General features: G+C 32.7%; 3 protein-coding genes across 3 annotated transcripts; all 3 read left to right on the top strand.

Annotated features, from left to right (window-relative positions):
• Positions 1-385: 385 nt before the first annotated feature.
• LOC116134446 (RING-H2 finger protein ATL33) lies at positions 386-1327 on the top strand. The gene has a single exon (XM_031420125.1). The coding sequence runs from the start codon at positions 516-518 to the stop codon at positions 1074-1076; it is 561 nt and encodes a 186-aa protein (XP_031275985.1). The 5' UTR covers positions 386-515; the 3' UTR covers positions 1077-1327.
• Positions 1328-7048: 5721 nt separating this feature from the next.
• On the top strand, positions 7049-8111 carry LOC116134425 (histone H2A-like). Its single transcript, XM_031420099.1, has 2 exons — positions 7049-7365; positions 7669-8111. Exons 1-2 carry the CDS (start codon positions 7156-7158, stop codon positions 7909-7911), a joined length of 453 nt encoding a protein of 150 aa, XP_031275959.1. The 5' UTR covers positions 7049-7155; the 3' UTR covers positions 7912-8111.
• Positions 8112-14195: 6084 nt separating this feature from the next.
• Positions 14196-15013, top strand: LOC116134430 (histone H2A-like). Its single transcript, XM_031420107.1, has 2 exons — positions 14196-14420; positions 14724-15013. Exons 1-2 carry the CDS (start codon positions 14211-14213, stop codon positions 14964-14966), a joined length of 453 nt encoding a protein of 150 aa, XP_031275967.1. The 5' UTR covers positions 14196-14210; the 3' UTR covers positions 14967-15013.
• The last annotated feature ends 2186 nt before the right edge of the window (positions 15014-17199 follow it).

Here is a 17199-nt window from a genome sequence, read left to right as displayed (position 1 = left end):
AAACAACTGGGTCCAGTTTCAGTGGACTTGGAGTTCAATTAACCGTCCATTACTGTAGTATTTAACCCCCTCTTTTTGACTTATTTAATTTATTTTTTATGATAAATTTACTTTAATTTGAATTATTTATATATTTCAATATAATTTTTTAAATTTAAACCAGAGTAATAATTGATGCTTAAATAATGTAGATAATATAATTTGTTAAACAAATATGTATTTACAAATCTGAATAAAACTTTTCCTACCAAATGAAGTCAGTTTGTTTAAGAAATAGGTGGGCGCCACACTCGTAATAAAGACCGTTGATTATTTTAGTTTTATTTATTTTTCTTTGAAATCTTTTGGAATCCATCCAGTAACGCCATCATCATGATGGTACGTGAACATTGTCTGTTACTTCTCCGTTTTTGCCTTCAATAATTGCAGCTGTTAAATTTCCCAAAACCCACTCCACCGCCACAAATACCACAACTATTACCATTTCCTTCTTCATTTCTCTCATCGGTCATCTCATGGCTTCCGCGCCTTCCAGTACATTTATCACCGAATTCCCTCAGCCTCCGCCGTTCCCCGCCTCACCTCGCTCTGTAGATTTATCCCCACTGGAATTCATTCTCGCTCTCTTAGCAGTCATCACAATTCCCGCCTTGATCTACGCTTTCTTTTTTTCTTTAAAGTGTCCTCCCTGGCCGTTTAGACGGCGTGGTACTTACGTCCACAGATCTAATAGTACTCGTAGTGCTACTACAGCCGATGATAACGTCGTTAAAGCAAGTGAAACGGATATTGTCACCGGCGTTAAGTACCAAAAAGAGACTCACGTTAAAGATATTGGCACTGAATGTCCAGTTTGTTTGTCGGTTTTTACCGATGGAGAAGAGATTAAACAGCTGAGCGCGTGCAAACACTCGTTTCATGCGTCTTGTATTGACATGTGGCTGAAATCTCACTCAAATTGTCCAATTTGTCGTGCTTCGGTTCCCGTTAAGCGTCCTAATGGTGGCACCGCCTCTTCCGGCAGAGATCGCGATGATCTTCAACAAGGTTTGCCTGATGCTGGCAGTTTGGTTTGATAGTAATTAATTTACTTTCCTGTGAAAAATTTTGTTTCAAATTTTTTCTCCTTTCTAGAAAATTTTGGAAGATAAGAGAATGGTAAGTGAAAGAATCAATTTCTTTGCTTCCAAACTTCAATACTAGTTATCCAGAAGTTTACTTTAGCTGGAATTGAAACTGATCATGTTTCTATAAATCAAAGATTTTAATCAGAGATTAGATGAGTAAAGTTAGTTATTTAATATGGTTAATGATGAACTTAGCTTAATTCAATTGTCAATTATAATTGAATATGATGTATGGCGTGTTTTTACTTTTTCTTTTTTCTTTCCTATAAAGTTTTTTTTTTTGTTTTTTGTTTTTTGTTTTTACGGGGATGTTTAAGTGTGTTTACGCTCACCTCGACCAGTCCTTAGATCTCAAATAAGGTTTTCAAAATAGAGTAAATCTTGCGGTGCGGACCAACAATATTAACAACTCGTTTTTGTGATTCAACCCTTTGGTCTCAATCACCGATTGTCGGTTTCTTTTCTGTAAAGTTGAAAATAACGTATGGATAGATATGAATAATTTTCTCTCTCTTTGAGCTTTTGCAGGTATTTCTTACTTGTTTGGTTCTTTTTTAATTTATAATTTACTGAGAAATTAATGGCTATTTTACCCAATTAATACATTATAATTTATATTGGGTACAACTGAAGAAAACACAAGTGTGATGCACATTTCGTGTTCTGAATTTGACAACTCACCACATTCATTTAATAATAATCAGGCACATGACATTTTCGTGTGTGTATGGTCTTGCTAACCGACTCCAGATTGAAATTTGTTTGCGTATGATAAATGATACATGACTTTAGTGAGTCTATTGATTGTCAATTCACACGGTTTTTATGGGCCATCTTGAGGCCATTCAGGTCCAAGTGGCGGGCCTGACGGCCAGTGTTAGGTGAGAATTGAACCAACACAGAAGGCTCTAGCCATGACTTATTGTGCTTTGTGCTTGCTCCATTTTCACTAAAGTAATCATTCTTGTTGTTAGATTTATTTAAGAACATCTTGAATCTTTGGGTTATAGGAAGAAAATTTCTATGAAATTGACCTGCTTGTCAATTACTTGACTACTTTTTCTCACCTTTTATTGACTTGTTTTCTTTCTTTCTTTCATTGTTTTTATGACTACTTTCCTGCTTTTTGTAATTCTGTTATAGACTTATTATAGTGCATTTCTTTCTAAATTAAATCTAGTCAAGATAAGTTTAATGATTATGCAAGCGCAATTCCTGTGAGAAAGCTTGAGTCCATGGAAAAAGTTGAATGTGGCTTCTACCAAAATTGGGCCAGCTGGTCTTTTGCTAGAGTTAACTTACAATTCCTGCAGAATATAGGTAATATAATGGTATATCTTCAGGTTGTGGCTTGATTACAATTAGGCCTCAAGATTTGAAGCTAAATTTCATGTTTGATAGGATTTTGGTAAATTTTGTAGTCTATCCTTCAATTGCCACCATGTTGGCACCGCAGTTTGAAATGGTGGATATTACTGATAAAGTTTCTTGATTATTAAATCGTCTAATGTTGGATATACCATACATCTCGTGTATGAGTCTCAAGTGATATGATAGTAATGTCAATCTGTAATAGTTAGTAAGAAACACAAATTTATACTTGACTTGGATCAAATTTGTTATCGAGTCTGGGCTACGGGTACTAGGACACCTCCTGGGCCTCATCCTTTACATCTTGATTAACACTCATAGAGTGGTTTCATTGGTCCTCATTATGAATTTAAAAAGTCTTAATTTTTAATATTTTTTATAATTACAAATTTACTCTTTGGATTTTTTGTAAAACTCCATACGTTTAAGGAATTATGAAAGCACCCACTGGCTTTGAAAATTGGACCCTAGCCCCTTTCCTGTTAAAATTTCTATTAAACTTAACTGGAAGTTGTTATTTTATTTTTATATTTAAAGGCATTGGCCTAAGGCCTCCAAGCCTTTCCCGACCGTCGTGAGACTTATGGTTGTCTCTAGCTGCTTCCTAGAGTCCCAAAAGGCATCTAACGACTGCTTTGAGGTCGTGTGACTCACCTCTGTTGGCGACTGCAATGGTTGTGCAATAAGAAATCAATCTTTGGGGTCAAAGTGTCATTTTTTAGAGTGTTAAGGCTTGAGGGTTTGGGTTGAAGAGGGTTAAAATGGTCATTTGATTTGAACAATGGATGCTTACTAGCAGACCTGGACGGAATAGGGGTTAGGATCCTATTTCTTGAACTAGCAGGAAGTTACTTGAATTCTTGAAGCACATCGGGGTTTACTCAAAGTTTCCCTTTATCCTTTTATTAAATTATTAAGTTTATATTTAATTTCTTTCATAAACGTTTTTCGCGCCTCACTTATTTTTATATAAACCTTAATTTCTTATATTATTAATTAAAGATATACTTCGATAATTTTGAAACAATTATTTAAACTAAAAGAGAGTCTTTAATAGAGAAATAAATTTGTGAGGAGATACATTAGGTTTTGAACAATATTGTAAAAATTTTAATCTCAATTTTTTAATTGAATTTGTATATTACAATTACTGCTTCCATTGTAGGTTGACTTGATTTTTATAATTTATTTAATTTATTGATGAAGATACTTTTTTTTGTTTCTTTTCAATTAATTTTAGTAACTAACATTTTGTTTTAAGATTAAAAATAATAATTGGGAGCAATAGCATAAGTGAAAATATGTTTAGGTTTCAAAAAAATAAAATGAATGACAGACATTTATGGAATTTGTGAGTTTTATAAGAATAAAATTTATTTTTAAATAGGAATATTAATAAATAGGAATTTTTTTTTTCAGTTTAATTGTGGGAGATAAATAGAACTACTCTTACTCATGTTCTATAAGAGGTGCGCTTTAGATCCACTCTCCAAGAGAAATATAAACTCTCATTTAAGTTTTATTTTTTTATGATTGAGATGTTTGGGTCAGTTTACGCACATCTCAACTAATCTCCCAGAACCTTGAAACTATCAGCGGGGTAAGAACTCCAATGAATACTTCTATTCGAAACTGAAGAGGGATTCGAATTTAAAACTTCTTAAATAAGAGTCTCTATTGAATCACTTGGTCATCCAATGATTGGTTTATAAACTATTAATTTTGCTATAAGAATGAGTAAATTTTTTCTTAGATGATAAGATATTTACAAAAATTATTACACAATTTTTTATTCAGAACAATAATGTTATTATAAAATTGGACAATATGAAATGCTTGAGTGCTTGTTTTTTGTTTATAGAACATGATTATCGTTAATTAAATTGCTTTTATAAAATTATTATTTTATTTATTTCTAAAATAAATTTAGATTATGGTTCCTCGACCCTTTTTTTTTATTTCTAATTTGTAGATTCTACAAGTAAGACGTAATTTTGGTCATGGTTATGACATGATAGGACAACCCAAGTTTGATTCCAAAGAAAATAGATTATTTTTGTCTTATACGAGGAATTCGTATTAGAACTGAAATTGGAATTGGCAAATTAAAATTGCTCTCCATTACCTCGAAAGTATAAATTAAGATTAGAGTCTAATTAACTATGATATAAGACTACAATTTTACGTTATTACACTGAATAAATTCAATTACTTTAATTATTTCCTAAAATAATTAATATTTTTCTATAAAAAAAAAAATCAGAAATACAACAAATTTGATTTATATCAATTGTCAAATTAATTAAATAGAATCTATATCTATTTTATCAAATATTGATATAATTGATGGAACCATAAGGGGTGAGCACAAGTAGCGGGTAGAATCGAAACGGGTAAAACCAGAACTTACTCGGAATCGACACTATGCAAGTAGGTTTCGGTTTCATTTTTTTGGAATCGACACTGTGCGGTTCCAGAGGAACCGGAACCTGAACCTGAAAAAAAGAACATGCAACGGGTACCTAGCTTAGAACCTACAGTGGGTACCCTGTTTTGAAACCTATACTGAAATGAAATATTTGTGAAAAAAGGGGAGTCTATGTAATTGTACATATAAAAAATTTACAATGGAAAAAATTAAATTTTTACAATAACCTAATTAAATAAATATACAATTATACTTATTACATATAAACCCTAGTTAGTAAATACGGGTACGGCAAAAAAATAGTACGGGAATTATACGGGTATAATACGGCAAATGGTGAAAAATGCGTTTATAAAAATTCGGCCATAAAATTCAGATATGGAAAAAATATGGTACGGGTATATACGGGTTTAATACGGTGTATTGTCAATAATACGTTTTGAAAAATACGGCAATATCAATCTTTGTTTTAACACTTTTATGGACTACCTGATTAAAAGCAAAGTATTCAATTAACCAATAATACAGATACACAATATATAATTGATATTCAAATTATAGTCTCCAGACTCAAACACAATATTTAGCCAAGATTCAACTATAGTATCAAATTAAATACATAAGTCATAACAAGATCAAAATTCAAAATCGAATAAGAGCTCCAAACAAATAAAATACACAAATAATACAACAAAGATTCAAATTATAGTTTATAACAAAAACTCACAAAGTACATAAACAATAATAAGTCAATAACAACTAAAAAAAGAGCATCCATTTTTTACTGATTTAATTGGTAAGTGAGCTGTTAANTGAGACTAATATAAAATAAAATTAAAGATTAGGGGGGTTAATAAAAACTTTTGTAGAAAAAGTAATGTAAATACATTTATATTTATATTTCATAACATTTAAAGTAAATTGGTTTGCCTTTTGAGAATCTACCTTTACAAAATAATGGAGTTAGTAATTTTGAATTTATAATTTGTAATTTTATTTTTGTTAACAAGTGCCAAGTGGGGGGATATTTGTAAGTTTTTAAGGGTTTTTTTGCCATTTTAAAAACTTTTGAGGGGTCATGTAATTTTATAAGGTACCCAGAACCAGAACCGGAACAGTTGTTACAGGTTTTGGTTTTGTGTACCTAGGAACCAGAACCGTCGGTTCCGATTCTGGTTCTAAATTTTAAGGAACTGTAGGTTCCGATTCCGGTTCTGGTTCCTTCAAAAAGTGCAGGATACCCGGAACCGAACACTCCTAAGTGATAGGGGGTTGAGAACAATTTCAAACATCCAATGGGGTTTTTTGTAACATAGACATACGTAGGTGGTTTAGAGGAATTTTTCTTCACTTAAACCTAACAAATTCTGGTACTAATTAACGGTGGAGAGGGGAGGTTTGACAGAATTTTTTTAAATCTTAAGGGAGATGAGGGAAGATATTTTAAACTTATGGGATGTCACCGAGAAAAATGCAAACTTCAGGGGAGGAGATGAACTTATATATATATATATATATATATATATACTCGATAAATTATTAGTGTATTTAAAAGGTATATAAATAATGAGTAATACTAAACATACATCATTTTCATACAACATTATGTAACAAGATATGAATGACTAATTTAAAGTTAAAATTAAAATTAAACTTTCACCCAATCATATCTTGTCACATAATATTGTATAATAAATGTTGTATGTAAATGATGTATATGTAGTATTATTTATAAATACTATTGAAGCAATAAGCGAATAAGGTAGATTTTGGGTGGAGAATACTAAGCTCATCTCCTCCATTACAATTCTTTTTGATAATATGTAAAATTTTATATAAACATTAGTAATTAATTTTTTCTTTTTATAACGTAGGATGCTACCATATCATGTGACCTGGTTGATTCCCTGCAAAAAAAGAACAGTGGACCAACTCGCTCTTAATTCTTATCTATAACCAAACCCACTCTGTTTTCTCCCCTCACCTCATTTGTCCCTTTTAGATCACACGGATCGCCATCTCATCACTTCTAAACCCTCGATTAAATGTCTAATCCAACGGTGACAACCACTCCATCCAAAACCAAGGCCGTCACCCGTTTCTCACCAGCTTCATATAAATTTTACCATATACCCCTCACCTGAGTTACATCTCGCTCTCTAAATCCTGCATAAAATTCCCCTTTTGTTTCTCGAGAAAATATATTTATATTTTTTGAAATTTTAAGTGATGGACTCAGCAGGAAAAGTAAAGAAAGGAGCTGGAGGAAGGAAAGGAGGTGGTCCAAAGAAGAAGCCGGTGTCCCGGTCAGTAAAAGCCGGTCTACAGTTTCCGGTCGGCAGGATCGGTCGCTACCTGAAGAAGGGACGCTATTCTCAGCGCGTGGGAACCGGCGCTCCGGTCTACCTTGCCGCTGTACTCGAGTACCTCGCTGCTGAGGTACTAATTTCAGTATCTATTTTTTTTTTTTTTCTCTATTCATTCATGGTCAGTTATACTTTCGAAGTCATTTATAAATTATATACAAATTTGTGTTTCTGGACACCTTTATTGTTAATTTCTAGGGTTTATTTGGTTGATGAGATTTGATTAATTTTGGATTTGCTAAGTTAAAACGAAGCATGTTTGTTAGAGTAACCTAGAGCTAAAATGTGGAAATAATATTGATCTATAGAAATAAAGGAGTTAATTTTGACTGGATCTCGTGCATCTGAGAAGAATCATTGTTTTGAGTTTGTTTAGGTTCTTGAGTTGGCTGGTAATGCTGCAAGAGATAACAAAAAGAACAGGATCATACCAAGGCATGTTCTTTTGGCCGTAAGGAACGATGAGGAGCTCGGGAAGCTTCTTGCCGGTGTGACTATTGCTCATGGTGGTGTTTTGCCGAACATCAACCCGGTTCTTCTGCCCAAGAAATCTGAGAAAGTAACAACCAAGGAGACAAAATCGCCATCCAGGGCTACCAAGTCCCCGAAGAAGGCTTAGGTTTTAAGTCTTTCTTATTGTCTTTCTATGTGTATTGTAACTTCCTTACATGTGTTTGACTTGTAGGAAACGTTCATGTTGGTAGCGATTAGGACCATTGTACTGTTTTATTTGCTGTATGTGTAGAACTTTGTTTGGAATGAATGAAACACAATGGTTCCAAAATTTCATTTATTGATGCATTTGTAAGTGTTGTGTTACTTGGTGGTGGTTGTACATATTTCACTCATGTGCATGTAGTAGATGTGTATGAATTTGTAATTGGAGCTGCTAATTTAGTTGGAGAAATGTTACATATCCCAGAAGGTGTCACAGAAAATTTATCCCAAATGACTTGTTATCTTATATGGCATTGCTATATCATTCACCAAATCATCACTTTGTTTATATGTCAATACCACATAAGATTTAGTGATTTACACATACAGTGTGTGATTTCGGTTTCGGTCTTTTTTTGGGAACTTGCACTGTGCGGTTCTGATTTCTCTGAAAATTGCAGAGTACCCTAAACCGTCCACCCTCAATCATGGTGGAAGAATTAAATAACACATAAACACGATATAAAATTTGTTAGTAAAAATTGATGTTACATAAAATTAATATAAAATATTAAAATAAATTACCAAATTATAGATGAGAATAAATTATGTATAATAATAATAGCTTACATTTATTTTTTAAATAAAGTGTAATTTTATTTTATTTATTCTATTAAGATAGTAAACAATCCCTCAGCCAACCTCAGGACCGGCCCCAAGCAGGCCCAGGCCTGGGCCCGTTTGGGATTGGTTCCAATGGGACCGGTCCTAGGCCCATGAGAAAAATTAGGACCCAGACCAGGCCTTAGGCCTGGTAGGGACTAGTCCTATGGGCCCAGGACCGGTCCTAGGACCAGTCCCATGGGGCTTGGATAATTTTTTTCCCCCTCAATTTTTTTTATATTTTGGGGGCAAAATGAAATTTTATGGGGGGTTTTTAGTATTTTTTTAGGGGTAAAATTTATAATTTTTTAGACCTAGAAGATTTTTATTTTATAATTTTATAAAATTTCATTTTAGCCCTCTTAATTTATATTTATTTTCAAATTAACATGGGGGTTTATGTAATTTGGTAGGGGACTATATTGAAAAAATTCAAATTTTTTGGGCCCAGGCCTTGGAGGAGGGCCCGGGCCTTCCTCCTTAGGCCTGGTCCCGTTTTGGGACCAACTTCCTACGTCCGGTCCTCTCGAGGACCGGTCCTAGGACCGGGTTTTCGAGCTAGGCTTTTAGCCCCGGTCCCAAATGCCCAGCTCTACCCCATGTTTAAAATAGTTTCTCTAACCTCCCCTTTGATTTCAATATTCTCTAATACCTGCCCTATCAAGTAAGTATCAACTGTTTGCTAACAAAATCTTTACCGGAAAAACAGGTAAACACCCTGAATATACAGATATTTTAGAAAAATCCCTAGAGTATAATTGTATTTACAAGATTTTTTTTATTTTTTGGTGAAAGCAAAAAGAAAATTTATTTATTAATTTTTTGATTTTAGTGGGATTAGGGGTAAATAAGGTATTAATTGGTTTTGAGTGAGAGTAACTTGGTTTTAGTGATAGGGGGTTGAGAACAATTTCAAACATCCAATGGGACTTTTTGTAATATAGATATATGTAGGCGGTTTAGAGGATTTTACTTTAAGAAAAATACACTAAACCTAACAATGATTTTTAAATCTTAGGGAGATGAGGGAAGCTATTTTAAACTTATGGGGTTCATAAAAAAAATGCAAACCTCAGGGGAGGAGGGATATAACCCTAAACAATGATTTTTATATATATATTCGATAAATCATTTGTGTATTTAAAGTATGCAAATAAATAAAATATTAAAAGAAACCAAACATGTTTCAAACCAAATGACAGACACATTATGATAAATAAAATTAAAGACTCAAACACCCTGAGGCATGAATAAACTAAACAAACTGTGTTCTGGCAGACACCCTTTTCAACATTCTAAACCATCAAGGATTTCAGTAAAATACGTCTGAATCCAGGATGATTATATCCATGAGGAGGCATCATATTCGGATTGAAGCCAGCAGACTGAAGATCAAATGGAAGATTAATCCCTCCACCACTTGATGAACTCGCTCCAAGAAATTGTGGAGGACCAGAATTCTGGATCATAATCTTCTCAGCTTGCTTTGTCGCATTCTTCTTCGGCTCCTCTAGCGCCCCTTTTAACTGCTCAAGCTGTGGCAAACTAAGGTCTTCAATCAGATTCTCCCACCAGCACTGAGCCTGAGAAGCCTTCCTCATCTGAATAAGTTCTTCAATCGAATTCTCCCACCAGCACTGAGCCTGAGCTGAGGAAGAAGAACTGCTGACTGCCGAAGAAGAACTGAAGAAGAACGACTGAATGAGATTTGTCTTAATGTTTTGTAAAAACCCACCAAAACGACGTCGTTTTGGGGGTGTGAGATTTTTTTTTTTTTCAAAAAATCGCAAATTATACGGGAAACCTTATTATACGTGAAACCTTATTATACGTGAATTATATGACAGATTTTATAAAATATGTATACGCGTATTTTATACGTGAATTATACTGCTGTCCGTACAATTCGCGTATAATACGCGTTTTTACTAACTAGGAATTATAAACTACTCCATATAAAAAACTTTAATATATTAATATTAAAGTTTTGATTAATTAAATGTATAATTTGAATTAGGACCGATTAAAAGTGTTTTAATATTATTAAAATAATTATTTTTGAATAAAATAGTATATTTATTAAATAATAATATAATATTTAGTTATTTACTTCAATTATCAAGTTCTAAGTATGTATATCTATAATAAATTAGTAATTAATTAATTATATATAATAAATTGATAAACATTAATATATTATTAGTTAAATGATTACTTAATCAATTATAACATTATATTATAGTTAAATGATTACTTAATTAATTATAACATTCCATTATAAACAATAGTACAATATTTAATTAAATGATTATAAATTTAATTAATTATAATATTACATTAAATATTTATAGTATGATTACTTGATTCATTATAACATTACATTATAGTATGATCACATAATTAAATGATTACTTAATTAATTAGGACATTATATTATAAACATTATTAATTTACTACATTAACACAATACTTAATTAAATGATTAAAAATTTAATTAATTATAACATTATATTATAAATTTATAGTATGATTACTTAATTAATTATAACATTACGTTATAAATAAATGATTACTTAATTAATTATAATATTTTATTTTAAACATTAGTACAATACTTAATTAAATGATTAGAAATTTAATTAATTATAATATTATATTAAAAATTTATAGTATGATTACTTGATTCATTATAATATTATATTATAGTATGATCACATAATTAATTATAGCATTACATAATTAAATGATTACTTAATTAATTATGGCATTATATTATAACCATTAGTAATTTACTACATTAACACAATACTTAATTAAATGAATAGAAATGTAATTAATTATAGCTTTATATTATAAATTTATAATATGATTACTTAATTAATTATAACATTATAAATTTATAGTATGATTACTTAATTAATTATAACATTATGTTACAAACAAATAATTACTTAATTAATTATAATATCATATTATAAACATTAGTACAATACTTAATTAAATGATTAGAAATTTAATTAATTAAAACATTATATTATAATTAAATAATTACTGAATTAATTATAACATTATATTATATTATAATCACTTAATTAATTATAACATTATATAGTTAAACGATTACTTAATTAATTATAAATTTATAACATTACATTATAAACATTAGTAATTTACTACATTAGTACATTACTTAATTAAATGATTAAAATTTTAATTAATTATAGCATTACATTATAGATTTATAGTATGATTACTTAATTAATTATAATATTCTATTATAAACATTAGTACAATACTTAATTAAATGATTAGAAATATAATTAATTATAATATTAAATTATAGATTTATATTATGATTATTTAATTAATTTAATTAATTGTTTGTGTTTTGGTTTTGATTGAGAAATTTTATGTGAATTGTGATAAATTGATTGAATTCAAGTGTTGCCTAGAAATTAGAGGATTTATGAGTCACATCGGATACAAATGAATGAGTAATCAAAATTTTGTTAAGGGTGAATTTCTAAACTTTTAAGGTATTTTTGTCATTTTTTAAACCAATAGAGGGGTAATTGATTTTTTATAGGATACCCGGAAAAGGAAACGGAACCTACAGTTTAGGTTTCGGTTCCTTAAATTTAAGAATCTACAGTGTGTGATTTCGGTTTCGGTTCTTTTTTTGGGAACTTGCACTGTGCGGTTCTGATTTCTCTGAAAATTGCAGAGTACCCTAAACCGCTCACCCTCAATCATTGGTGGAAAGAATTAAATAACACATAAACACGATATAAAATTTGTTAGTAAAAATTGATGTTACATAAAATTAATATAAAATATTAAAATAAATTACCAAATTATAGATGAGAATAAATTATGTAATAATAATAATAGCTTACATTTATTTTTTAAATAAAGTGTAATTTTATTTTTATTTATTCTATTAAGTATAGTAAACAATCCCTCAGGCCAACCTCAGGACCGGTCCCAAGCAGGCCCAGGCCTGGGCCCGTTTGGGATTGGTTCCAAATGGGACCGGTCCTAGGCCCATGAGAAAAATTAGGACCCAGACCAGGCCTTAGGCCTGGTAGGGACTAGTCCTATGGGCCCAGGACCGGTCCTAGGACCAGTCCCATGGGGCTTGGATAATTTTTTTCCCCCCTCAATTTTTTTTATATTTTGGGGGCAAAATGAAATTTTATGGGGGGTTTTTAGTATTTTTTTAGGGGTAAAATTTATAAATTTTTTAGACCTAGAAGATTTTTATTTTATAAATTTTATAAAATTTCATTTTAGCCCTCTTAATTTATATTTATTTTCAAATTAACATGGGGGTTTATGTAATTTGGTAGGGGACTATATTGAAAAAATTCAAATTTTTTTGGGCCCAGGCCTTGGAGGAGGGCCCGGGCCTTCCTCCTTAGGCCTGGTCCCGTTTTGGGACCAAGCTTCCTACGTCCGGTCCTCTCGAGGACCGGTCCTAGGACCGGGTTTTCGAGCTAGGCTTTTAGCCCCGGTCCCAAATGCCCAGCTCTACCCACATGTTTAAAATAGTTTCTCTAACCTCCCCTTTGATTTCAATATTCTCTAATACCTGCCCTATCAAGTAAGTATCAACTGTTTGCTAACAAAATTCTTTACCGGAAAAACAGGTAAACACCCTGAATATACAGATATTTTAGAAAAATCCCTAGAGTATAATTGTATTTACGAATTTTTTTTATTTTTTGGTGAAAGCAAAAAGAAAATTTTATTTATTAATTTTTTGATTTTAGTGGGATTAGGGGTAAATAAGGTATTAATTGGTTTTGAGTTGAGAGTAACTTGGTTTTAGTGATAGGGGGTTGAGAACAATTTCAAACATCCAATGGGACTTTTTGTAATATAGATATATGTAGGCGGTTTAGAGGAATTTTACTTTAAGAAAAATACACTAAACCTAACAATGATTTTTTAAATCTTAGGGGAGATGAGGGAAGCTATTTTAAACTTATGGGGTTTCATAAAAAAAATGCAAACCTCAGGGGAGGGAGGGATAATAACCCTAAACAATGATTTTTATATATATAAGCTCGATAAATCATTTGTGTATTTAAAAGTATATAAATAATATTGAAGCGAATAAGGTAGATTTTGGGTAGAGAATACTAAGCTCATCTCCTCCAATTCTTTTTGATAATATGTAAAATTTTATATAAACATTAGTAATTAAATTTTTCTTTTTATAACTTAGGATGCTACCACATCATGTGACCTAGTTGATTCCCTCCAATCCACTCACTGCAAAAAAGAACAGTGGACCGGCTCGCTCTTAATCCTTATCTATAACCAAACCCACTCTGTTTTCTCCCCTCACCTCATTTGTCCCTTTTAGATCACACGGATCGCCATCTCATCAGTTCTAGACCCTCGATTAAATGTCTAATCCAATGGTGACAACCACTCCATCCAAAACCAAGGCCGTCTCCCGTTTCTCACCAGCTTCATATAAATTTTACCATCTACCCCTCAGATGAGTTACATCTCGCTCTCTAAATCCTGCATAAAATTCCCTGTTTGTTTCTCGAGAAAATATATTTATATTTTTTGAACTTTTAAGTGATGGACTCGGGAGGAAAAGTAAAGAAAGGAGCTGGAGGAAGGAAAGGAGGTGGTCCAAAGAAGAAGCCGGTGTCCCGGTCAGTAAAAGCCGGTCTACAGTTTCCGGTCGGCAGGATCGGTCGCTACCTGAAGAAGGGACGCTATTCTCAGCGCGTGGGAACCGGCGCTCCGGTCTACCTTGCCGCTGTACTCGAGTACCTCGCTGCTGAGGTACTAATTTCAGTATCTATTTTTTTTTTTTTTCTCTATTCATTCATGGTCAGTTATACTTTCGAAGTCATTTATAAATTATATACAAATTTGTGTTTCTGGACACCTTTATTGTTAATTTCTAGGGTTTATTTGGTTGATGAGATTTGATTAATTTTGGATTTGCTAAGTTAAAACGAAGCATGTTTGTTAGAGTAACCTAGAGCTAAAATGTGGAAATAATATTGATCTATAGAAATAAAGGAGTTAATTTTGACTGGATCTCGTGCATCTGAGAAGAATCATTGTTTTGAGTTTGTTTAGGTTCTTGAGTTGGCTGGTAATGCTGCAAGAGATAACAAAAAGAACAGGATCATACCAAGGCATGTTCTTTTGGCCGTAAGGAACGATGAGGAGCTCGGGAAGCTTCTTGCCGGTGTGACTATTGCTCATGGTGGTGTTTTGCCGAACATCAACCCGGTTCTTCTGCCCAAGAAATCTGAGAAAGTAACAACCAAGGAGACAAAATCGCCATCCAGGGCTACCAAGTCCCCGAAGAAGGCTTAGGTTTTAAGTCTTTCTTATTGTCTTTCTATGTGTATTGTAACTTCCTTACATGTATTTGACTTGTAGGAAAGGTTCATGTTGGTAGCGATTAGGATCATTGTACTGTTTTATTTGCTGTATGTGTAGAACTTTGTTTGGAATGAATGAAACACAATGGTTCCAAAATTTCATTTATTGATGCATTTGTAAGTGTTGTGTTACTTGGTGGTGGTTGTACATATTTCACTCATGTGCATGTAGTAGATGTGTATGAATTTGTAATTGGAGCTGCTAATTTAGTTGGAGAAATGTTACATATCCCAGGTGTCACAGAAAATTTATCCCAAATGACTTGTTATCTTATATGGCATTGCTATATCATTCACCAAATCATCACTTTGTTTGTATGTCAATACCACATAAGATTTAGTGATTTACACATTACTTGGTATAGATTTTTGGGACGAGTAATATTATTCATTTGGCTGTACTGTTCTTGTTTTGGTTTGAATTTGGTGGTGAAACTTTGCAACTCAAGTTTTTTTTTTTTTTTGTAAATATGCTCTTTTTATTCTTTGAAGTGGAGAATTTGATTACTTTGCCTGTGTTTAACTGTTTATTGCATGAATAATTGAAAGATTCATTAACTAAAACATATGTTAATTGAGGCTAATTTAAAGTCATCGATAAATAACCTGAAAGTACAATTTTATAGGTTGAAAACACCTGTTTGGTAAACTTAAATTTATGTTTGGTTTGTAAAATATGACTATATGAGTACTAACTAGAATGTGAAGTGTTTTGCGCTGGATAAAATTGAAAGAATATTATTTGACTAGGTATTATTGAATAAGCTGTGGTAAAATGTTACCTCAAATAGCTGAATTTGAGAAATAAATGATTTGGAAAGTAGAAGAGGATTCTTGATCCATAACTAGCAAAGGGATTTAATAACAAGTTTATATCAAAATTGGCAAAAGTTCAAATTACAACTGTTTATATCTAACGACAGGAGAAAAGAAATGGAGAGAAACAATAGGAGAACAATAAACCTACAAATATTATTTAAAAGTGTCCTTCATAGACTGTCAATTGGTAATGGCATCTGCTTCTACTTAAGTAAAATGAAGCAGATTGAAATAGGGGTGGGCAAGATTTTAGGGTAGAATCGGTACCTGTGGGCCGTGGGTATCCAGGGTGTTGGTTATAGTTTCGGTTTTGGTTCCACCACTTTAGAAATCGGAACCAAAACTGGGAACTGAGTCTAAAAATCTGGGTTGTTGGGCAGTAGGTGGTTACAGCCTTTTGTTGAGCAAGAGGAAGAAGGTGAGGGAGTTGGGGAGTGTCGGCGATCGGAAAAATCAAACACACAAGTCACAGTGTCACACAAACAATCCAAAACCCAAATCCACAACCAATCCCAACAAACAACCATCCATTGAACCAAAACCAATTCATCATTCAAGCGAAACACTAGGTGGAGGAGGGTGGCGATCGATGGGCTACCAGGGTCGAGGTTGTTGGGGGTTTAGGAGAGGTGATTTCAATGAATCAATTGGTTGTGACAGAGGTGATTTTCGATGATAGAATCGACCGAAAAAGGCTTGAATCGCTTAGGCCATACAGTGGGCAGTGACTGGTGGCCGACGAATGGCTAGGTGAACGGGTGGGAGGTGAAAAGGGTTTTGGTCGGGGGGCTGAGGGGAGTATGATGGTGATGTCAGGGGTGTTTGATGACGCCAAAAGCATGTCGATTTGGCCTGAGACAACAATGACATTTGTAGTTTCTGTAAACATATTGCAGGGTGTATTTGTAATGTTTTCAAAGAGTTTATTTTTTATTTTTGTAACTAAAAGGGTGTATTCGTAATTTTTCCAATTACCCCGAATTGGAACATGTTTTTTAGGTCCGGGTTCTAGGTATTTAGGATTCGGAACCAGTTGATTCTGATTCTGGTTGACTAGTTCCGAATCCAGTTCCGTGGGATTTTGGCGCATACCCAGACCCACGCACCCCTAGATTGAAGGGATGTATAATGGAGAATCATAATTTTGTGGTACTAGAGCAAAAAATAAGGATAATAGATTCTTAAGAAAAGGTACCATAATGAACTTCATCATGTAGTTTTCTTACCGTGAAAATGAAGCATGAACTTTGTTGCTCTTTTCACTGTCTAGGCACCCATTTTCCTATTAATTGAAGGAAGAGTAAATAACATTTTCCCACCCAAGGTTTGGCGAATCTGAGTTCCCA

The sequence above is a fragment of the Pistacia vera genome, unplaced genomic scaffold (assembly GCF_008641045.1).
Source record: "Pistacia vera cultivar Batoury unplaced genomic scaffold, PisVer_v2 Contig288, whole genome shotgun sequence".
In the NCBI taxonomy this organism is placed as follows: domain Eukaryota; kingdom Viridiplantae; phylum Streptophyta; class Magnoliopsida; order Sapindales; family Anacardiaceae; genus Pistacia; species Pistacia vera.
The sequence above is the reverse complement of the archived record's forward strand: the minus strand, read 5'-3'. Positions and strand labels throughout refer to the sequence as shown.

Bases quoted from the DNA above. Each gene is read 5' to 3' on its own strand.
- LOC116134446 (XM_031420125.1), top strand. From the start codon at position 516: ATGGCTTCCGCGCCTTCCAGTACATTTATCACCGAATTCCCTCAGCCT.
- LOC116134425 (XM_031420099.1), top strand. From the start codon at position 7,156: ATGGACTCAGCAGGAAAAGTAAAGAAAGGAGCTGGAGGAAGGAAAGGA. The intron at 7,366-7,668 runs GTACTAATTTCA...GAGTTTGTTTAG, and splicing joins TCGAGTACCTCGCTGCTGAG to GTTCTTGAGTTGGCTGGTAA.
- LOC116134430 (XM_031420107.1), top strand. From the start codon at position 14,211: ATGGACTCGGGAGGAAAAGTAAAGAAAGGAGCTGGAGGAAGGAAAGGA. The intron at 14,421-14,723 runs GTACTAATTTCA...GAGTTTGTTTAG, and splicing joins TCGAGTACCTCGCTGCTGAG to GTTCTTGAGTTGGCTGGTAA.